Here is a 24,345-nt window from a genome sequence, read left to right as displayed (position 1 = left end):
TGCAACGGAAATATGTTTTATTTTGTTTTATTTTATTTTATTCTATATTTGCCCTGACATCCTCGTCACAAGATGGGGGTAAAACAAGGACCGTTCATGTTAGCCTCTAACGATTAGCTCAAAGACGAGAAGAAGAAGAACGCCCATTTTGCTCACACTGCTCGCATCGAAGTGTGCTGAAATATCAACAGACAGAAGAGGACAAAGAGCTGCAATGGACGGGTAAATGTGTTTATATTAGAATGATGCTTGTGTATGTCCTGTGGAGAGACGCAGTCAGAATGAAAGCTATTCTCCTCCGGCTAATTGATGCTAAATGTTAGCTCCGCTGCAAACGTTGATTCTGTATATTGCGAACAACGTGACGTTAGCTAGCTAACCAAGTCCCAGTCATGAAATGTGGCGCTGAGATGTTCTCTCTGTGGAGACCCAAATTCACCGAAAAACATGGTTCAAGAACATAGTTTACATATCAACTGGGTCTTCTAACTTCAACAATGTCATTGCGATCTAGTTAACTAAAGGCAATATTCCAGTTCTGCTTGTGTCGTGCGTAAAATTTATGTTAGCTACTGGCTAGCTACACTAATATAGGTTAAGTTACCGGTGAGAGTGAAATTCGTGTGTCCGGTGCTTTTATAGTTAATTGAAATCGTTATTGGAAGTTAACAAACGTGTAAGAAGCTATTAGTTAACTCGTTGTTATTAATGGTCCATGCACCTGTCAGATGGTGCTGCTAGCTTAATCTTAACTGTAATAAAGGTCCTTTGTCTGAAGCTAATGTGTGCTGAATGAAACCTCCGCAGACTTACTGTATGTGTTGTTAGTTATTTCACTATGGAAGCAGGTGGCTTAAACAGTTATAGGTCTACAGTTTGTTTGTGCAGCTGCCGTAAACGAGATAACCCAGTTTAACAGTACAGAATAATGTGATAACAACAAGTAACGAACTCCAGCTTGGATGGTTGATGTTAGGCTTGAAAACTGCTCAGTTTCCATAGAGGTGCTTAGTGAAGCTAAAAGATGAATGGAAAAATGCTGTTGTCTAATAGGATCCTGTTGCTGTTAAGTGAAGTCACACTTTAATATATATAACACATATATAACACATTTAAAACAACACCATTGAGATAAAGTGTTTTCCAGTAGCATAGCACTGGTGTTACAGCAATTAGAGTGTAATTTAATACATAACTTTTTCTGAGTAATTTAAATATTAAAGTTAAGACCCTACAATAATGCATAAAAGACTCACTTACCAGACTGAGTTAAATGTTAAGGACCTACAATGTTACGTACACAGATAAGCATTAGTTAAATATCAAGTATTCAAGTCATAACTGCACAGTTTGTTGTTAAATTGTGTGCCTTGTTATGCTTTTTATTTGCCTGACTAATTAAAAAATTAAGCATAAGACTTTACAACACTATGCACAGATAATAAACAAATATTCCCTATGTTTAAGTGTAATGGTGATAGTCATGTGCTATAACCAGCTATATATACACAGACAACAGGAGAATATAAACACTTGACACATCGGTGGGATCAGTTGCAGGTCAGAGCCTGAAATACTGGAAGAGAGGGAGAAAAGACTGAGAGGACAAAGTGCAAACTAAGAGAGAGAGGGCAGTGAGTTCATTACATGCAATAGTGCATTTAAATACATGGAGGAGGTTACATGAATGGAACTCGAGTATAAATACATGTGAAGACAACCGTGTTAACAGGATAGTCAAGGAAAAGAATATGAACTTATTAATAAGAGCTGGAACTATAAAAATAAAAGAGAAAAATGATTAAGTTAAGAAACTGATTAACACGAAACAGCAGGGCATTAAAAGTAAACTAAGAGTGGACATGACTTGGACAGCGAAAGGAAGAAGTTGACAAGATAAAGAAACTGCTACTGGCGGAACGGAAAACGGTTACTAGATAAAGACGGTGACAAAAGAGGATGTAGGGTGGCTTGGGTGTAAACCAACACTGAGTTGAAGCAGCTCAACCAAAGCGTTGCTGAATTTGTACACTTGTGTTTTTTGTTTAAGTGGCTGTGTTGTTTGTATGTTTTGATATGGTTCAGAGTGTGTTGTATTGATCTGTCCTGCTCTGGGAGGATTTTGATAAGTGGCTGTAGTTGAAGTGATTGAAAAAGCGCTTCAGTGTCTGAACTAGACCGAATGATTTGTCATTAAAGCTGTGAATAAGTCAGTTGCTTTGTGTGTTGCGTCTGTGTTGTAATGGGATCTGCAAAACAACAAGAACAGCAGCAATTTCCAAATTCTCACCAGCACTAGAATACCTTTCTGATCTTACCAAACAATATTTAAATCTTGTTTTTACCCACAATAACAATGCACATTATTACAATGCTCAGGAAACTTCTCACAATATCTGCAACAAAATTGTCTATTTTCACCTTTCTATAATCTTGTTTTCTTTCTCTCTTCATTGGCAGTGATGTTGCGGTTGGTGTGAAGGTAAGCTGCATTGTTTATTTTGAACAAGTGTGTTTTATCCGTGCGATAGTATTCATCTCCATCAATGCAGAAACTTACCCATATTTTTTTTGTTTGTTTGTTTCTCCAGAGAGGCTCAGATGAGCTCAGCATGTACGGTAGCAGCCCCAACTCTATGACCGGTGAGTCCAGTCTTAATGCAGATGGGACTGGTAAAGACCACCCACCGTATTTAAAGGTGGAATTCACGTTTTTTTTTAGCACGCAGAGAGGTGGCTTGGTTTACAAAATGTCAAGTGATATGTCACAGATCTGCTTCTTATGCCTGACAGAATAAAAATATTGGCAAGGAAAAGAAACTCATCTTCAGATTAAGAGTGTGAGATAAGAGAATATTTGTTATTGTAAGACTTATAATAAATTGGCTGATATTATTACAGTTAGACTTTTTATAGTGGGAATAGCACAGATTGTTTTGCGACATGAACAGTACCAGGATGCTTGAACGTTGTGGTGTCATATTATCGTTTATTTATTTAATATCTGTGTGTGTGGGTGTACATATTTAGCGAACGGCAGCGACAGTAAGAAACAGCGCCTGGATGAATCACCTCCCTCCAGAGTCCTCCACATCAGAAAGCTGCCAAGTGAAGTATCAGAGACTGAGGTCATTGCTCTGGGGCTGCCCTTCGGAAAGGTCACCAATATACTGATGCTGAAGGGGAAAAACCAGGTAAACGACCGCAAAACCGCATGCTGTCAGACAATACCTGGGTGAGAATGAAACCACAGCAATCTAGTAATCGCAGTTGTGTTTAACGGAACGATATTCTCTGCATTTTCATATTCTTATCCTAAGTCTCACCTACAATTTTTCCTTTGAGATTTGCGTGTGGAGATCATTTCAGCCTGCTGAGTGCCTTCTGTTCACGAGTACCTGCTCATTTTTGAGATCTCATTAGCGCCACAATCTGTGGCCCCTGAAATTGCCACGTAAGGCTGCTTGTTCCACTCCATTCACCAAGATATCATCAAAGAGTGAGAAGAAGAAACTTCAAATCCCGCTGCTGAAAATCAGCAAACAAATCCAGGAATGTCTATAGAGGACAATCAGTCAGACGACAATAATTGCACAGCAGTCGACTGTGTCCTCAGAAGTGCAGTGTGCAGAGATTTAAAAAAAAAAAAAAAAAAACACACAAAAAAACGTCTCTTTCTTACAAAATGGTCCATGACAAGTCTCACATAATTAGATGGGCTGATATTGTGTCCTTCAGCAGGTGATACGCTGACAGGTGCAGCACAGGATGATGCTAGCAATAATGTTCCTGTGCCAGAATATGCACAGATGAAGCCAAATTTTATAAAAACAAACAGAAGAACAAACTCTGTGAACTGGCAAGCCACAGTGAAGATAATAAGGTGAAGAGAATTTCATCCAAACCCAAGAGAAATGTCCACATATGAGAATATCACTGACCATATGTATAACTGAGCACTTTCCACGGGAGACTTAATTTCCTGGAGCTGATTTTGTTGTTGTTCAAAAGCTGAAAACACTTTACTTTTCCAGGCATTTCTGGAGTTGGGCACAGAGGAAGCAGCCATTACTATGGTCAATTACTACACAGCTGTCACACCACAGGTCTGCGTCTATTCATGCCACACATATTTAATATTTTCTGTTGTTGCTGAGAAGCCCGGTACCTGACTTGTGTGTTCTGTTTAGGTCAGAAACACTCCAGTCTTCATCCAGTACTCTAACCATAAGGAACTGAAAACAGACTCAGCTCTGAACCAGGTATACACAAAGATGTATTTGTACACTAAACACTATCCTTTCACCATCCCAGCATTAGACTGATGGAGTGTTTGACGGCTTTGTTTCTGTCAGAGGGCGCAGGCTGTGCTGCAGGCGGTGTCGGCAGTTCAAGATGGAAGCTCTCCGTCCTCTGACCCTGGAGTTTTGGACCTAGCTCCACCCCCCAGCCCTGTCCTGCGAATTATCATCGACAACATGTTTTATCCTGTGACACTGGACGTTCTACAGCAGGTGAAACCAGTTGCCTCAAAGTCAACTTTAACTTTTCCCCTGATGTTTTGACCACAGAAAAGAACACTACATTACAAAGATGTTCACCACCTTTCTAGATTGTTCATTAGGCCTTTCAGACACTCATATTGATTGATAATATTGAAGCATTTATATAGCTGGACTGTGCAAAAAGTCTGTGTCGAATGAATCTAGACCATGTTTCTTTGTTTTTGCAGATCTTCAGTAAGTTTGGGACCGTAATGAAGATCATAACCTTCACCAAAAACAACCAATTTCAGGCTCTTCTGCAGTTCAGTGACCCTGTCAACGCACAGCAAGCTAAACTGGTAGGATCACACGCAGGAACACATTTACTAATAAACCACAGACCTGTATATATTGGTAATCCTTTGGCAATTGTGTTCCATTAATTTCCACGAAACCTTCACAGTTTGAAGCGTTAGACTCAATAATGAAGTCCAGTCTTAGCCTTAGCTGCTGCCGTAAAGCACAGAAATGTTACACAACTTCTTATCTTTTTGTGTTATCTGTAACCTCTACTGTGTTAATTAGAAAGGAAGTAATAAAGAGGCGAGGTCGATATTAAAAGCAACTCAAAATATTCCCTTCTGCGTTTAAAAGTCTGCTGTTAAAACTCAAAATTAGTTGTTTTCTTTATCATACTGTTACTATGCCCACTCTTTGATGTGGTGTTTGTCCACATCTTGTCTAAAAATGAGTACAGTTACACACTACTATTATTACTGGCTTCAGAAGGTTCTTTGTCGGCTGGGTTGTACTTGTTATAAAACAGCCAGTATGAAAAACAACCTCCCTCCTTCTTTCGTTTCCTCTTCTCCAGTCTTTGGATGGACAGAACATCTATAATTCATGCTGCACTCTGCGGATAGACTTCAGTAAACTGGTCAACCTCAACGTTAAATACAACAACGATAAGAGTCGAGATTACACCAGACCCGACCTTCCTACAGGAGACGGAGAGTCCACCAACAAGGATCATTCTTTATTGGGTAAATACATTTCTGTCGTCCTCCGTCTACACTGCATCCATTCATGGATCCCTCTGGGGTGTCCATAACTCTTTACTGTCACACCCGTGGCCTCATTAATGCAGTTCAAACAGAAAACCTCCTCCAGGTCATTCTTTTGTCAGTAGTGCTATTAAATCATGACTAAACGGAGGAAGTGCATGCAAAGCCAAAGACAGTTTTAAGGGGAAAGAGTCGCCTCTATAGCTCTGCACTGTTTTGACCAATACTCCCTCAACCTTTCCATGTCTTTGTAAGGAAAGTTCACGTTATTAAATGCCATTCCAAATCCATGAATATGGAGGTTAAGTGCACCTTAACCCTTTAAGCTTCAGTGTACCGCCGGCGGTACACCTACTAATTTGCATAGGAATTTCAAGAATGTCCGACGGGTGCAAACGCGATTATACAAACACTATACGCCGATGGAAAGCTTAGATTCTCATGAATCCGCCGGTATAAACCACTTTCAGATGCGATTACCACAGCGGGTGAGAAAAACACATTTGTCCGACAAAAACAAATATCCATCCATCCGTTCTCTATACACGGCTTCAAAGCACACAGCGCGACTCACATTTCCGGGTTCATTATTACACACACAAAAAAAGATTCCACAAAAAACGGCCATAATCCAACCTTTTACATCAGATGACACAAGCCAGTAAACTATTTTGTCCAAAACATGTCCTGAAGTCGGTATAAAATCCCCGAATCGGTCGTTTTCAAGGAAATGCACCTCCCGATGCGCGTCCAATATTCCCCGTATTTTTCGTAATTTTTTAATTTAAAAATAGAATATTAGCGATTTTTTTGTACTGAAAACGGCTGGAATTGACTGAAGCTTAAAGGGTTAATGCACTGCAGTAGTGTGGTGCTTCTGTGGTGGTGCAGCAGAACCGATGGAAAAACAAACCAAGACAGGCTTCCTGTTTACACACAGTCAAGGGTGTACATGTTCATCACCCCTTATACACTGGCTTATTGCTATTAAAAATAGAGCTACGTGCTGGAAAACAGTAAAGCTGTGTGTCATGCCCAGCCTAGGGGTTACTGAACGCAGCATGGAAGTGCCATCCCTCCACTGGTCCCAAGCAGCCACAACGCACATTTTCTCACTGAAGTTAAATATTTATTTACAATAAATGGTGGAAACAAAGGATGCTGTTTCAACAAAACAAAAATAATGTGTAATTAAAATCCAGAGTGAGCCAAACCAAAATAGCAAACAAAACCCCGCTAATCTGTTTAGAAAGACTAGCCTGATGGAACAAAAACTGGTAAAAGAAGAACGCAGTAAAAACCAGTAAACCGGAAAGTGGCTGCTCACTCCTGTTACACATCCTCCAAATCACAGACTGCTAAGCAACGAGTTGTGCTGGTTGGAAGCAGAGTAGGATGGATTACCACGCGCTCTGACCCGGAGACGACGTCATCACGGCTTTATACCGCGGCCTTTCCGGTAGCTCCAACCAATCCTGCGCCGACCTGTCCTTCTGGCGTCCAATCATGGCGGTGGTGCAGTGCAGCCCTATCGCATGTTCGATAGGATCATATAAACCAAAGGGGACACATTTACAGCACCGAAAAACTACACACGACCACAGTGCCACACCTTAATGGACTTGCTGCTCTGGCTCTGCTAACATGGCACATGAAATTGCAACAAAATGGTCAGAAAAGGACTCAAGTAACTATGGCAACCAAGACTACAAGACATTAAAATCTCCAAAGTCTTCCACTCACAAATACCGCATATTTTTCATTTTTATATTAGTTAAAATCTAGTGATCATCAAAATATGACCAGAGATAACAGCCAGATGTTTTAGTGCATAAACTCCAATCGCTGCAGTGTAAACGGGCAACCTGTCTCCGTACAGGAACGAAGGACTGTTTATCCACCGCATAGGGTCATGTAAAGAAACTCTGCTTATCTATTAACATTACATAACAACGTGATGCATTCTGATTTGTGTCTGACAGTCTAATAAACATTTAAACATTCCCACTATTGATTCAGCGGTCGTAAACGGTGTAAGTGTATTCGGTGAATTATTTACGTCTGGGGCTCTTACCACATCACCACGTGCTCATAGCTCCCTTTTTTACTTTAAGCTCTCAGGTATGTTTCCTTATTGGAATACTAGAATATAATTTATCAAGTAAAAAAATAAAATGACACCATTGAGGCTGGGATTGAGTCAGAAGTTTTGCTTTCAATGTGCAGTTCTGTCAGCCCCTGGGTCTGATATTCCCTGAGAAAATGAGGGTTGGATAGACATTTAAAAGAAGTATCTGTGGAAACTTGTAGCCCTCATTTGTAGTAGGGTGGGACATCGATGTAATGATGTTTTTGATTTCTTTGTGGGGGGAAACGTAATGCAACACAACCACTAGGTCAGTAAAGCATCCATCAGTATCCATGGTGACAGGAATCTTCTATTTCAGGTGGGCGGTGGCATGTGAGCCGTCCAGTTTAGCTGCTTATAAATAACCTCCCTGTTACCGCTGGGTTTCCCCCACAGCTGCTAATGTGATACTGAGCTGACGGAGAGGGGCTGTCGTACCATTAGGAAGTCCAGATTAAGAGCTCAGAGCTTCCTAATAGGCTGTCAGTGTAAATGATGGCGCATAAAATCCACAGTCCTTTTTCTGTGCAAGAATGTATTCCAGAGGGAATCTGCAGCTCAGTCTGAATTAGTGAAATCAACTGTGCATCGTTCAAAGTTCTTCTATCTCTCTGATTTGTTGCTGAGTTGTAGTGGAGCTAAAATGTCACAGAGGGGAGCCTTGAACCTGAAAGGAGTTAAATCTTTTACTGCTTTCTCTCAGTTGTTTCCTTAGTTTTTGGTTAATACAGTAGGCAGGAAGTTAAGGCTTCCAACAGCTTACTGGTAAGAGGCATAGCTGATTGTTGCATAATACGACTGTGTAACATTATACTAATTAGGGCAGATTAACTAGCTGGTTGTGGGAATAAATGATCTGTAATGTGAAACTACTCCTCTATTTATTCACCCACTCATCCATAACTTCCATCTGTTCAAACCACCGACACATTCATGAGTCTTTTTCCATAAGGGTGTGACTCTGGGGGTCTGAAAACAACTATAAAATTTATTTCACTGAGGCAGATTCATATTTTTCCTGCGAAGTGATCCACAGCAGCGTTTTCATGCTAGCGTCAGGTCGTCTATAACTCGTCCCTGTTCATTCGACTCGAGCACAAAATATCTGAAATATTTTCCACAAGCCGCAGCAGACCTCTTTCACGTGTCGTTTTGTGTCTCCAATGGCAACACCGCCAGCACTCGCAGTGCCACAGAAAAACAAGTACCATCCTGTTATCAGAATTTTGTCATCAGTTTGGTGCCGGTTCTCATGGCATCGTTTTCCCTGTTTGTGTTCAGCATCATCTGACAGGTTTCCAGTGAACTGCACGGATAAACACAGACAAAACTAACTGGAATGTTCCACCCAGAACATTGCAGGGAATCTCTTCATAAAACTCTTTGCTTATATACTGATAAAGTTATTTAAAATTACAGATTTTTAAAAAAGATATGTTTCTTTATTGTTGAGTTTTTTTTCCATCTCCAGCACTGATTAGCATCAGCTCAGGTTAGATTAGTTGTTTTGAGGCTGCTGTTCATATTCTGGTTTGTTTTTGAGAGCCTGCACTTTGAACGCTACTAGGATTAAGTTATTTTTGTAAATGAATGAGGATGAAACTAAAAGCAGGTTCAGCATTTACAAGTTAAATAATTAAGATTAACAAGGGAGACCGTATCGGCAAATTCAGCCAAAAACGGTTCAAGTCTGCTGGTTTAGAATCACCATTTAGAATAAAGTGTGTGCTGCTTGTGAACCAGACTGTGTTGCTTTGCTTCCTCTAATAAAAACTACATATTTTTTAGATGTTGTATCTCCCTCTGAAGCTCATATGTTAAGATGTTTGGTGTAATTGTTTTGGTTTGCTTTTTTTAAACAGTTCTTTTTGCAAATACATCTTCATTTTGACATCTTGGCACAGTTTAACCTTATATCATTGTAGAATCTGCTAAGAAACCACATAATTTCTTGAACTGAGTTCCATGTTTGTGTTTTTAAATGACTGTTTACATGTTGACGATTATATTCATTATGGGGAAATGCTAATAGTTAGAATTGTCGGGGGGGTCTTGTGTTATTTGGTGTTCGGTTAGGTCAATATTTTGTGGTGTAAATCTAGTTGTCATTGTCTTGTAGGTACCCCATCTGGAGCGCTAGCTTCCTACTCTAGTGGAGGAGGTTACTCATCTTCTCTCTCCCTCTCCCAGGGTGGAGGTAGCTATCTTTTCTTCATTCTTAATTTGATTTTCCATCACCTTGTTGTTCTCTGTCCTGCTGCTGCCCTGTCTCTTGTCCTGCTGTGCTTGTCTGAAAGTGTCGGGGCTGGGAAACGGGTTTTCTCTCAACATGCTCAGTGGCTGGTGGATTTTACAGTTAAACCAGTGCATGGGGCAAATACTCATCTTAAGAACGATAATTAACGGGTATCCTGCCCTCGCACTTTGCTAGGCAGGCAGATAACCATCACCTCAGAAAAAAACATACTGTTGTTCCTTTTGTCGCCTATTTATTGGCTGGATGCATGGCATGGATTTTTGATGAACGAGTGAATGGTAAAACTGTAAACAAGAAACAGAATATTGTGTATGAGCTGATATGTAAAGAATAAAGCATAATGTCTCCTGACTACTATACACAGCAGAGTACATCTAAAAAAGGCTAACGGGCTAGCGCTAGCGAACGGCTAATTAGCGCCTATGCTAACGTCCTGTAAAACATATTATTTTGGATAAATTACTGGCATGAAACATCTTATACAACTCCTAGCAGTTAGTACTAAGCTTACGCTTGCAGAACATATCATTCCAGTAACTTACAGGCTGTGCTGGCTTAAAACACAGTGTGGCAGGTACAAAAGAAGCTTATCCGTTGACAGTTGCCGTTAGACCGGAAGTGGTCGGCAGCGTCACTTCCGGTGTCACACCAAAATAAACCGGACAGTGTCAAACCATCACAACACAACAAATAAAGTCCCTATAAACAAATTTTAACAAACAAAAAGAAATATAAGTAGCTCTTATGGAGCCAGAACAACGGGTCATTTCCATCCTTTTGTCTTTTGTAAGCACACTGAATGTTTTTTTTCCCTGCTTGTTTGCTGGAAGTCTTTAGCCTGACTAAATTATAATGAGCTATTTGGATCAAATGTTTATATCTAATGTCTTCGGAGCTCTTTTACAATCCTGCATTAGTTTAAACTATAATTGTTCAGCTAAAACAGATGACGCACGCATTTTAGTTGGAAAAGGCATCTGTTGAGGGAAAATTTAGTTTTGTGTGTTTAGCGCCACTTAAAGTACAACTGATCTAGGTCTGCTGTGGTTTAGAAGTACTGTTAAATTCATAATCATTAAGACTTTGTTGTGTGCTTCGTATCTTTAATTTTATGTTAATGAAGCATGATTCAGTGGATTCTGAATGAATAGCTGTACTGTTTTGAATATAGTGTATTTATAATAGTGTTTTTAAAGAAATAATAGTCTTGCAGCCCATCATTTGTCCATGCTTGCGTTCATTCATGACGTTTTTAAAGGAAAAGCTCTTGCGTGAACCCGTATCGATGGAACTGTCCCTGTCAGTTGGATGGGAGGGGATTGTTGATGAGAAAAATATTAACCGTTGCTGGATCAGTTATCCGTGCATGGCTGTGTGACAGTTTGACCGCTCCCCTCATGTCACTCTAATTTCTTTCTACAGCTGCATCCTGATCAGAGTTACTGTGTACCTTAAAGTGTTTGACAGGAAGTAATAACATCTTCCATATCAAAGTGTAGATAATGTTTGTTATCAGTGGTGGTGAAAAGCTCATCAGCTGTCTAGCTTGAAGATTAACTAACTTAAATGGCATTTTTCATCCATTCTCACCCCTGATTTGGTTCAGGTTTTATTCCATTCTGATTTCTATGCATGTATTCTTATGTTCTTATGTGTGCATTGCAATTCTGCTGGAAATATTTCTCTCATTTAGAATTAAATTAATCCGTTGTAGCGTCTTGGCACAAGTTAATGCAGTTAGGTAATGTGCTAGTGTTTGCTGTGTTGTAGTTGTAAGCTTGTGTAGTTTTCTGCTTTGTGTGATTCTGAGCCGTTTCTTGTCTTGTGCTTTCAGGAGCCATCAGTCCTTTGAGTGCTGCGGCGGCGGCGGCAGCAGCTGCAGGTCGTGTTGCTCTGTCGGGGTCTGGAGTGTCCGGGGTCCTGCTGGCTTCCAACCTAAATGAAGAGGTACACTAACCAAAAGCAGAATTTAACTGTGAACAAACATTCCCAGGCTCAGCTTTGAACTGCTCATTTCAGATCTCGGACGCTGCTGCATGATTCCTTTTGGTAAAAAGTGGTGTGATTTCTTGTGTGAGTGAGTGGTTGTATGTGTGCTAAGCCCACTTTACTGCATGAGTTTTCATGCATCTTCCACCTCTGTGAAGTCTGTAGTGGGTCAATATGTAATCATGGGACTTTCTAGAACATAGTTGAAAAGTATCATAATTGACATTTTTGTTGTTTTCAGGCCTAAAACCAACATGGCCGCCTGTAACCAAACACCACATGGCATTTTTACACAAATATTCTTCTAAATATTATGTATACAATTGAGTAAAATTGAAATTGATAGTTATTTATAAGGATATTGTAGTAAACCTGTTAACTACTTTATATTAAATAAGTCATAAAACCTTGGAGTCTTCCAGTCTTTTCTTCAGGAGGAAATGACATGTGGAGCAGGTCATGTGATCTGGAATGAACACACTTCCTTGAGAGGTGTTTTTGTAACAGGTAACTTAGTTGAAAGTGATTTAATTTGTTATTTTCCATATAAAATTCTATATATTGCCAAAAAAGAAATATCTGTCATGATTATCTTAGCTTAATAAAAAAAAACAATCAAAACAATTTTTGAATAAACTCATTTTATTATTGTTTAGTTCATTAGAAGCTGGTTGTTATTAAAGTCAGACGGTTATTTAGTTGATATTTTAGTGATATCCAGTCACTTTTTATTAATAAGTGATTGTTTCCATAATAAATAATTATGGAATTTGTAAAGACATGAACATAAAAATGTTAGTTTTTTTTTTTTAAACCTTTTTTAAAAATGCATGCAAGATATATCCCATGTTCCTCAATTATATATTGACCCTAGTCCAGTTAAGATGGATTTAAGTCACAGGACGATAAAGGAGAGTCTTATTTTAAAGCACACAGGTTGTTCTTTGACATTAAATACGAGTAAAATATCTAAATATAGGTGTAATCTCGTCATTGTGTGCTGAAACTGCTTCTTCTCACGAGTAAATCTTTATTTGTGTAAGTTCCGTGTTCTAGAAAATCCACACAGGACAAATCACTCCCCTTCAGAGTGTGTGTGTGCGTTGTACTGAAATGGAAACTTCCACAGGGAAATATGGTAAGAGCTGCTGGTCGGATCTTGTTTTGAAGGATTCAGATCACTGTGAGGAACTGTATCAGGCTGAACTTTGCTCCTTCACAGGGCAAATCTAAACGTGTTTATTAACCCTTTATCTCATGTATGTGTGTGTGTGTGTGTGTGTACATGTGTAGATTCTCCAGGCTGATTTTTGTTCTCCATGACCTGCCTCTGGTCCTAAACTCTATTGTTTGGCCACATTATATCGGTCTATCAGATCTCGTGGTTTTCTCTATAATGAGCACTCCATACGTCTTTATTTTTACCTTGAAGTTCTGTGAATTCTGTGTTTATTTTCTGACCGTAAATGTGCACCTACTCTGTCATCTGTATCTCTATATCTACAGTATCTGTGATCTTTTTCTGTGTCCCATCTCTCTATCAGATCCTCTCTCTCTGTCTGTCTTTGTCCCTCCCCCTGCTGGGAGAGACTCCATAGTGGAGTGGTGGTTTTCACACTTCTGCCCCCTTCTTCTAAAGTTTTGCTGTAAGACCTGCATCCTGACCGTTTCATAGCAGCACACCGTTCGCTCTGGTGACCGATCGACTCGAGAGCAGCATCTCCCACCTATCTTGGGAGTATGCTCGGTTCATGTCATAAGGGTTTAATCCAAGGGAGGGTTTCAGGCATTCGCTCATCTTTTCTTTAAAGTTTCATTGAGCCGGCAGTGCAAATCCCAAATGCAGAATATTCTTTTATGAACTTTGAATTCCAGTTTGTTCGAGTCGTGAGTGAGACCAAAAACCACCAAAACATGTGACGTCCTGTCCTTTACAGCTACAACTAAGCTGGACAAGAGGAAATTGTGTAGATCAGGGGTGTAAAATCACAGCATAATAACCTATAAATAAACAACTCCAAATCTTTCCTTTGTTTTTGTGCAAAAAAGTACATTCTGAAAATGTTCACATTTATGGAATTCTATTTTTACAGAACATCATGAACAACCTGATGTTTCTGAAGAAAAATAAGTAAAATTTCCACAATATTATGCCTCAGTTTATCATTTACATGTTATAACTTCCAGATCACAGCTTATCTACAAAGGAACAAAATATTTAGTCACAGGTATCTGGAAGTCAGCGATGGAGTTTGTTGCTTTGTCATCAAAACGACAAAAGTCAGACAAAAAAGCTAAAAATGTTACAAAAACGAGACACAAAACGACAATAAATGAGACAAACAGCATGAAACAAAACAAGAAATAGGCATAAATTTCACCAAAAAGTTACAAAATGACAAATAAATGGACAAACAACAAAAATAAGACAAAAAAATTATGCAGTTGAGAGCAAAGATGACAAAAGCGATAAATGAGACAACAAAAAATGTACACAAGGAGACAAAAAACAAGATAAAAATATTACAAAAATTAGACCCAAAATGACAAAAGAACAATATTTTACTTGATGATCAGAACAACTTGTCATGGTCTAGAAATTATTTTAAATTTATAGTTTTACTAATTTACAATCTGCAGTTAATGTCTTCTCTGTAATTTTTACACTTTGAGGGCCGGATTGGACCCTCTGGAGGACCACTTTTGGCCCGCGGGCCTCATGTTGGACACCCCTGGTGTAATTGTAATCCAAGGAGGAAGTAACTGTACTTCTTATTCAGGTTCTCTACTTACAGTGAAAGGGTAACGCTCAGTGAAATGTCTTCCAGAACCCTAAAGAGAAGTCCAGTAGCTTTCTACCGAAGTTCAAAAGAGAAAACTGTTATCTTAGTTACAGTGTTACTGGCCTGGTCAAATACAAGGTAAAGACTTCACATTGTTCAGTTTTTGTCAGTCATAAAGGCCTAGGTCATGTCTGAAAACGATTAAGGCATATTTTCACATTTTAAGTGTTCAAACTGAGGTTGCATTGTTTGTGTGTGGTTCCTCTACACCTGTCTGATCTGCCAGTGACGGACAGAAGTCCTTCTGGCATCTGATACCTCCAGCCATCCGCTTCATGGTACTGCCCCCTTCCTTTTTGGTTTGATATCTCCTGCCGCTCACTTTTTCATCCACAGTTTACATTTTGTTGATGTTTTATTTTCTACCTTCCTCCCATCCTTTCTGTTCCTCACTGTTTAATGCATCCAACAGGGAATGTTTGTGTGACTGTGCGTTAACAAAGCTGGAATAATCGCCTTTTTAGCGGGTGTGAGTGTTTTTTTGAATCGAACCAGCAATCATTCAGACTCCGTTGATGTTCCACTGATGCTCTGTTTACTGACCTCTGCTTTGGTTTTTGTCCTCCTCTCCTCCTTTCTCCCTCCCCCCCGCCTCCTTTCTTCCCTCCTCTGCTCCTCCCTTCACACATTTATTTTCTCTCCATTCGATCCCCCTTATGGTCAAACATCCTTTAATGTCGCACACGTCTCCTAAAACCCTCCCCCCCTTTCCATGTACCCTAATTTTTTTTTTGCCTCCTTTTCCTCTACTTACTTTTCTTAATCCGGTTTAAACACAACTTTGGCTTTGCCGTTTTGACTCCCTTCCCAAACCTCCCCCCCTTCATGCCATCCATCTTTGCTCCACCCCTCATCACCATGGAAACCACCACCTCCCCCCTCGTCCAACGCTGGGCGGTCTGATCTCTACCTTCGTCTCTCCTCTTCCTCCTCCTCTGCTCCTCCTCTTCCTGTCCTCTGCTCTGCGGTCTCTCTCTCTAAAGATGGTCACGCCTCAAAGTCTCTTTACCCTCTTCGGTATGTTCAACCTCTACTATTCTATCTGTTTATCTCTCTCTGTTAATCCAGTTTTGTTCACTTTCTTCAGTGATGTCGTGGGCACTCTTATTCTCCTGTATCTTTCTGTATTTCCAAGCTTTCCTCTATCGTATTGTACACGGCAGAGTTAAGACCTGCTTCTGTCTCTATATATAAAGAACAGTGAGTCTGAGAGATTGTCCGTTTGGTCGGCTTAGCGCTTAACGGATGAGAACAAAGACACCAAAATCATTCATGTGTTAAAACTCTAAATAAACCTGATCCACAGTTAGAATTGGCTTTCCGTTAAAATCGCATCACACTGAGGTTTCTCTCCAACAGAAGCCTTTGTTAACATCATAATAACAAGTTTAACCAAACTGCAATTTGTGGTTTTAAGCTGCACATCTGTATCTAAAAACACCGTTCCACACTTTTGTCAGATTACTTTCAATTAAGGATAGAATCACAGTTTTTTAAGATTGTATTAAAACAGCTGTCAAGCACCGATATTAACACTTTTAGAGGTTTTACTTGTTGCGACCATTAACCCTCCTGTTGTCCTCATTTACGGGCAACAAAAAATATTGTTTCCTTGCCTGAAAAAAATCCAAAAATTCAGCAAAAAAATCCCCAAATTTTTGAAAATTTGCAAAACCTTCCAATAATTCCTTAAAAGTTTCATTTGAATGTTTTATTTTTAAAAAAATCCCCCAAATTTGTCAAGAAAATTCTTGTAATATTTTCAAATAAAGAGTAAAAATCTTCCAAAAAAAGTCCTAAAAATATATAAAGTAATTCCATGTATATCAGTAAAACTTTTAATATTTTCTTTAAGAACATTCACATAAAAATCAACCAAAATCCAGCGAAATTCGCTGGATTTTGGTTGATTTTTTTGTGAATGTTCCTAAGAAACATTTTTAACTTTTTTTTCTCCACCAAAAAAAAGTTCAAAGATTTCCCAAAAATGTTGAAAATGTGGACGTCAGAAGTTTCGCTGTGAAAATATATATTTTTTCCCACATTTTCAAACTTTAAAACGGGTCAATTTAGACCCGCAGGACGACACGAGGGTTAAAGAGATCACTGCCTCGCAATATTCTTAAATGCCTCTGAAGTTATTATGAGCCTTGAGGACCCTTGGTTTAACAAATCGAAAGGGTTCCTTCCAAACTTGCAACCTTTTTAGTGCCTCTTTTTGTTTGCCCAGATAATATTTTCATAATGCACAGAGAGTAACACAAAAATCTGGAAGAAATCCATGTAATTTGGTTATCTTCTGAAGCGTAATATCCGCTTCAGATACACTTTAGCATTTATTGTAAGATGATTTTGTGCATTTTGCCCCCATCTCTTACATTGGAATTGGAATTATTTAATCACTAGTATGAACAGCAGGACCCACTCCTGACTATTTTTTAAAGGCAGACTTGAAAAATTATGAGCCTAATACTTAAATATTCAACTTATCTGCCCGTGAAGAATTGGCGTGAAACCTTTAGAGTTTGACTGATTTTCGGCAAACGGCAGATGTGGAGAACAGATGTGGCCTCCTGCAGCTGCCTCACGATAAATGCCACCGCTAGAAATATTTTTATGCAAAGCAGCTGCAGTTTTCAGTCGCGTTAATTAGCACGGTATTCAGAACAAAAACAAATAGCATCCTATTTTTTTGAAAGGAAAGAAACGAGGATGGGAACGGGATGGGTTCTACTCACCGGTTCCTGTTTGGATCAGCTGCTCTGCTGACTGAATACCCGAGTTTCTAAGCTCCCTTCATTAGCAGAGAGCAGTAAAACCATTACATTCCTTCAGGTTTATTTTAGTGTTTATGTTCTCACCACGTTCATGGCTAAGTTGATCACGACAGTCCAGTGTACTCACCAAGACTCATTCTAGCTCTTCTTACCTTCCTTTTGCCACTTTTTTTCCTCTAGATTTTGTGTTAATCGAGTGCATAGGACACCTTTGCTTTCTTATTCCACAACTTTGCAGTTGGGATTACCTGCCACGCATTCACAAAAGCAAACAAAACAGACATCATAAAGGCCACATTAGACTGTCAACTAGCCATGCAGTGTTTTCTGTGTCAGGTTAGTGTATGTCTGCTTTAGTAAAGGTGTTTGGTAAAGTCCTTTTCCTTCACTGTCCTTTTCTGAACCCTGCACTCACTGCTCAGACTAAACATTAACTGGTCAGTCAGTTTCAGCTGTGTGTCAGTGTTTACAGCCCAGACGAGGTTTTCTCTCTGGTTGACAGTCGCACCATAAAACTACTCAGTTACACAGAAGCATTTGATTGAAGTTCTAGTGGAAGTCAAATGGGAAGAGTCCATCTTTTCCTTTCATTTGTCTTTCTAGCACTAACTTTATTCCTTCCATCCTTCACACCTCTTCTTTTTTATCTTCGTCGGCTCCATCTCTCCTGCTCTGTCTGTTCTCTTCTGATCTTATCCTCCACCCTGCTCTCTTTCTTGCTCTCGCTCTTGCTCTCTCTGTCTGCCTTTACCTTCAGGTGTCTACGGCGACGTCCAGAGGGTGAAGATCCTCTACAACAAGAAGGACAGCGCTCTGATCCAGCTGTCTGATGGCAACCAGGCTCAGCTCGGTGAGTTTTATAAGCTTGCAAGAGGCAGTTTTCCGCTGCGGGAGCTCTGGGGTAGTGTGAGCATTTACAATAACGGACACGTAATTAGAGGTGTCAGTCTTTCTGTTTCCATTAATGTAAAATCCAACAGACATTGACTTCAAATGCGTCAAAACAACAAATAATGGGACAAAACTCTGGTTCCATGAAAATGTAGGGGGGAAAAAATGATGTTTTGTTATATTTGTCATTAACAACATGAAAAGTTATGTTAGGCAGGAGGAGGCTGCTACTCAACAAGGGCAGGAAAATGGCAGCATCAGTCTTCTCCCAATCAGTGTCTAGACTGGTGCAGCAGTTTTACAGAAATGTTCAGAAGTACCTAACCTGCAGTAGGTTTTATTTATTATTTATTCATTTATTTTCCCCCGCCTCCACAAAGTGGAAAAGGGCGATATAGGTTTGGCGTGCGTCCGTGCGTCCGTCCGAGGTGAAGGGGACAGCTTTTCTCGGAAACTATTACAGCTAGGATTACCAAATTTAGTGTGTAGCTTCACACCATGGACACCTTGATCAAGCTCGAAAATGAGACCTGTGCGATAATATTTAACAGAGTTATGGCCCTTGATCACTATTTTGGACTCATAGACATCACATGAGCCGAGATGAGCCGAAGTGGGCCGAAGGCGAAGGGAAGAGACAAGCTCCGAATATTCCTATTTTTGTCTGGGGGGAGGAGGGGGTGATCACATAGACATTTGAGTATATGTTTATGTGATCACACGACGGGATGAGCCGATATGAGCCGATGTGGGCTGAAGGCAGAGGGAAGACAGTAACGCCGAATATTCGTTCCGCCCGGTAACCTCCCACCAGGGGGGGTAATATTCGGACACCAAAATAAATATCCGGATACCACCGTAGCGAATGAATATTCGGGTCCAGCCCTAGTGTCATTTCTGACCTTCACTAAAAATTTCATCCAAATCCGTTAGTCCGACAGACAGTCAAACAACGCCGATCGTCACATAACTCTGCCGCGTTCCTTGGCGGAGTAATGAGTCTAAGGTCTTGAAAACCCCTACATTAGTCCCTTTACAGTGAATTTATCACCACAGAACAGTTTGATGGAAATAATCAGAAAATGAGGAAATGTCAGGCTTCTAAACTTCTAACCTGCTCATGTTTTCTGTCTTTATCAGCTATGAGTCATCTGAATGGTCAGAAGGTGTTTGGTAAAGTGATGAGAGTGACGCTGTCGAAGCATCAGACCGTGGCTTTGCCCAGAGAAGGACTGGATGACCAGCTGCTAACTAAAGGTGAGATGATACCTGCATCCTGGAGCGCTGCTGGTTAAGGAGACACATGAGTCTTTGCACTTACTAAAGGTTTTTCCTTATGTCTGAATTCTTGCTTGTGTTGTACGTCGCTTTGGACAAAAGCGTCTGCTAAATGAAATTGTAGAATTGTAGTCTTTCTGTGATTTTTATTGACGGTTATTGTCACAAGTCTGTATTTCATGGTCATATTTTCATGGTCTCATCATCTAGCTTCTAGGTTTTCTTTTGTGTTGTAGAATAAATACATTTTGTTTGTTTTTTACTGTAAATTCTACAAAGATGCGCCAACAGAGCCGCAAAGTACGCTTAGTGTGGACTGTGTCAATATTTTGTTTTTGTTGGACAGATTTTTCTGGCTCACCACTCCATCGCTTTAAGAAGCCAGGATCCAAAAACTTCCAGAACATCTTTCCTCCCTCAGCGACGCTTCACCTCTCCAACATCCGGTAGTAGAACCAGTATACTTCTATAGTCACACTGTTTTTATGATCTCTTGTGCTTCCTGCTTGTCTGTTTCAACACCTTTAAAGTTTGTCTTTGCGTGTTCAGGGACGGGGTTGGAGAGGACGATCTGCGTCTTTTGTTCTCCAACAGTGGAGGAACCGTCAAGGCCTTTAAGTTCTTCCAGTAAGGAGCTCTTTGATGTGCAATGTTCTGTTTATGTGTCGTGAGGCTTTCTTCATAGATTGGTACAATGCACTCAGACCCTCAAGCTTTTCACGTTTGGTTTTGTTTCAGTCTCATTTCAAGATGATTAATTTTATGTTTTTTTAACAATCCGCACGCAGAACTCTACAATGACAAAGCCAAAGCAGGCTTTTGGAAGAGACTGAAATGCCTTTTTTCTTTATTTATTGTTACAGCATTCACAGTTGAGCCCTAGTGCGTCCTATGTATTCATACATCAGCGGTGCTAGAGATGCTTCTACAACTTGATTGGACACTTGTGCTCAATTGTGCCCGAATAGTGGTTTCTGGTCTCCGAATATTCGGGCCCCATTAAAGACGAATATCCGGATATTTGTTCCGCCCGTTAACGTCCGACGGGGGGCGGGGCTTGTGGCGGAGACGGCCCGAATATTCTGATCGTTCGTCTGGTCTCCCGGGTCCAAATTTTGCCTTCGTTTTGTCTTAAGTTAAACTGAAGAATTCCCAAACAGCGGAGGTCTTCAGCATCTTGTCTTGTGTTTATGCAACGAAGTGAAGCGTGACGTCAGAGTCGGCAGCAACCCGGCCATTCGGGTGGTGGTAACAAACACGAATATTCGGATACCAAAATGAATATCCGGATACCGCCGTAGCGAACGGATATTCGGGTCCAGCCCTACAATTCACTGGACAGATTTAACAAAGGCACACTCCTGTCTCACAGTTCAGGCTGTATGTCAGAGTGAAAACCAAGCAGTGATGTCGAGAGAACGGTCTTGTGAGACAGGATTGTGTCACGGCACAGCTGAAAGAAAGATACAAGAAAATGGTTTTATGATGAGTCTGAGTGCACTGATCCAATAGTAGGATCACGGTCTCACAAAATACACTCAGTCTTCTGTAATTTGTCACAGTAAGAGAGAATTGCATTTTTGTGGTTACTTCCTGTAATATTCAGCTGTTTGAATCTGCTTCCTCTCCTCATCAGGGACCGTAAAATGGCCTTGATCCAGATGTCATCAGTAGAAGAAGCTATCCAGGCTCTGATGGATCTTCACAACTACGACATGGGAGGGAATCACCATCTGAAAGTTTCTTTTTCCAAATCCACCATCTAACCCTCACACCAGCTCCTAAATGTTAAGCTCTACGGCGTGCATAGAAGTCACTACCATTTGTCCTTTTTTTTTTTTCCAGTATTTTCTGTGAATAGTTTTCAGTTTAAGTACTGAGAAAACTCAAACTCCACAAGGTAATTTTTTTCTCGAGCAGTAGAAGCAGTAATGACCTCAGTCTCAGTCCGAAGGCGGTTCTGCTTTGACCAGTTCAACGTCTCAAAGAGCCCCGAGGCGCCTTGTTGTTTTAGTTTTCCTCCAGTGGTTCTCCGGGGTGTCGGTGCACTGTGACGTCGCTGTACGATGTGGTTCCAGGTGAAAAAAGACTCAAAACCTGCTCTGGTGTTAAGATACTCTTTAAAGACGCGTAGTTTTCATCTTAACTGCTTGGATTTTCTGCTGAGGTTTGAGTTGTTTTAAATTTTTGTACGTTGCGTTGCTTCTTGAACCACTTACCCACCAAATTCTTATTTCTAACCTCGAGCTGCCATTGTTTATAGTTATTTTGTCATCACTTTCTCCTCTTTTCTTTTGTATTATTTGAAGAGTTATTTTGGACTGTTCGGTTCTTCGCACACCTCCTTCGTGTTCTGGTTCACTCCTTCACATTTCACCTTGTTCGTTTGTTCAGTTTCCTGCAATTTAAAAAAACAAAAACAAACAAGAAGCTACAGCCACTTAAAATGTCCAATGCAATGTAAAAAAAAAAGCAGGAGCACCACAGGTTATTACTTTGCGGGGTTTTTTTTATAGCAACCTCCATGTAAACAACTTGCAGTTTTAAGAACGTTGCTGCGCCACTCAGAAGGACTTTTGATGTAGTTTAAACACCAGATGTTACTAAACTTTGATGTCCTCAAAGTAAATAGAGAAATGAATCGTAGAACCGCGTGTTGCAATTTTACAATTTTGAGAAGTTTCCTTCTTAACAGACGTACTTTTTTGCTGTTCTTCCCATTACTGAACAATCATTTGGAAGCTTTTCCTACGCGAGGCCCGTTTAATTAACATCCCATCGTTTCTGTGTGATGTTAAAAGGCTTCGTGGGAACGACAGTCATCATTCGAGGCTAATGATGCTTGTTGAGGACTGTTGAAAATCCTTGAAACGTCCTGTACAGCACAAAATGGAATGTATCGACATTAATCCATAATAATAATATCGAGGCTCCGAAGGTGGAGCTTTCCATGAAGAGTAGAGCCATCTGGAATTTCCTGTTTAAATCCCATCCCAGTCGTTTGAACGCCAGCTGTGAGTGGGTGAACTCATACACAGGATGCATGCTAATGCTGTCTGTTTAAACAAGGTTTCAACATGTGATTCTGGTCCTGGTCTCTGATTTTAAGGAGACCTGATGGGACCAAAGTACATGTGCCTTTAGTCTGTGATCTGATTTTGCTGTTGATTCCTTTGTGTCTTTAAACAGATTCTTTTATTGGTACTGTTTGCTGATCTTGTGTTGTAAACCTGTAAAGAAAAACAACAAAAACAGACAGTTTTAATTACGTCTGACGCTCAGAACTCTGGGTCGCTGTTTCGGCTGAGCTCATCTCCAAAATTTATTTTTTATTTTATTTTTCACTCATTTTCTCTCGTTCTTACTGGCAAAGTTTTATTTTTGGATTTTTATTTTTCTCCCCCTTGTAGAAGGATTGTTGTAAATTTTCTACTTGAGTTCAGTTTCTTTTGTGATAAGATTTCAGGTTAGCACAAATTAAACACGTCTTTTTCTACCAACGAGCCCAGGTTACGCCGTGTGTGTTTGTATGATTTCAGGCCTCTGCTCTCATCTGTATCTTACCTGTAATAAACTTCTCTTTCTCTGTTCAGCTCTGTCTCTCTGCTCTGACTTCTTCCTCTCCACCTTTCCACCTCTGTTGGCTGTTCTCCTCTTTCTGCGTTTCTGCTGAGAGATGAAAGCAGAAATGTGACCAGTTGTGGTTAGTTCAGCTGTGGATGAATCTTTGGGTGCTAATCAGGGCAATGTATGTTATAAAAGCTAAAGTATTGAGGATTTTACTGCATTTTGGTTGACATGGTGCCAATTTCAAATGTTTTACACAAAACTACAATTATTTCATTGTACATTTATGTGATATGTTTTTCATTTCCGTAGCAAAAACCACAAATGTTTCAAGTGTTTAGCCCACATATGGCTCAATATATAGTTGCTGGACTTTTTGTGTCATAGTTGACATTGTTGCTGTTTTCAGGCCTAAAATCAACGCGGCCGCCTATAACCAAACACCACATGGCATTTTTAGAGAAAGATTATCACAAACAGACTGAAAACGGCCTGAAGGGTGCGTAAATCACCACAAAAAGACCTGAAATGCCCACAAAACAGTCTGAAAATGAGTACAAAGAGACACAACGTGACCAAAAAATGGCATAAAATGACCACAGAAAAAACAGAAAATGACTCGGTGAGAAAGATAATCATCGTATAAAGACACAAAATGATGAGGCACATAAATAAAATGACAAAAATTGCAAAATGACCATAAAAACACCTAAAATTACCACAAACAGACACAAAAATGACCACAAAAACGTGTGAAGTGACCTAAAAAATGCACAAAATGGACTGAAAATGACCAAAAAAGAAACAAAATATGTCTTCCAGCATGTAAAACCACCATATGGAGATGTTAACAAGGCAAAAAAGCTGATTTACATCAAAAAAGATCTTGCAAATTAACACTAGTCATGTTGAGGCACTTCATATAGTGAGGTGAATCCCCTACTATATTCGGGAATCCAAATATTCCTTTAGAGCTGCTTTTTGGGGACGTTGGGAAGAAAAAGCGTGGCAGAACCAGGTCCAGGGAAGGTGGACGTCTGCTTTGGTGGACATGAGGGCAAAGGACA

General features: G+C 40.0%; 1 protein-coding gene across 1 annotated transcript; it reads left to right on the top strand.

Moving 5' to 3' along the window:
• The first annotated feature begins 85 nt into the window (after nucleotides 1-85).
• Nucleotides 86-23,303, top strand: LOC110955783 (polypyrimidine tract-binding protein 2-like). The gene is made up of 17 exons (XM_022200908.2): nucleotides 86-222; nucleotides 2,461-2,482; nucleotides 2,592-2,643; nucleotides 3,031-3,194; nucleotides 4,035-4,106; nucleotides 4,191-4,262; nucleotides 4,356-4,514; nucleotides 4,733-4,843; nucleotides 5,359-5,527; nucleotides 9,796-9,873; nucleotides 11,768-11,880; nucleotides 15,749-15,782; nucleotides 18,300-18,392; nucleotides 19,574-19,690; nucleotides 20,058-20,157; nucleotides 20,261-20,338; nucleotides 21,348-23,303. The coding sequence occupies exons 1-17, from the start codon at nucleotides 215-217 to the stop codon at nucleotides 21,475-21,477; spliced, it is 1,572 nt and encodes a 523-aa protein (XP_022056600.1). The 5' UTR covers nucleotides 86-214; the 3' UTR covers nucleotides 21,478-23,303.
• The last annotated feature ends 1,042 nt before the right edge of the window (nucleotides 23,304-24,345 follow it).

The sequence above is a fragment of the Acanthochromis polyacanthus genome, chromosome 9 (assembly GCF_021347895.1).
Source record: "Acanthochromis polyacanthus isolate Apoly-LR-REF ecotype Palm Island chromosome 9, KAUST_Apoly_ChrSc, whole genome shotgun sequence".
NCBI classification, from domain to species: Eukaryota; Metazoa; Chordata; class Actinopteri; family Pomacentridae; genus Acanthochromis; species Acanthochromis polyacanthus.
Note: the sequence above shows the minus strand (reverse complement) of the source record. Positions and strands in the feature narration are given on the sequence as shown.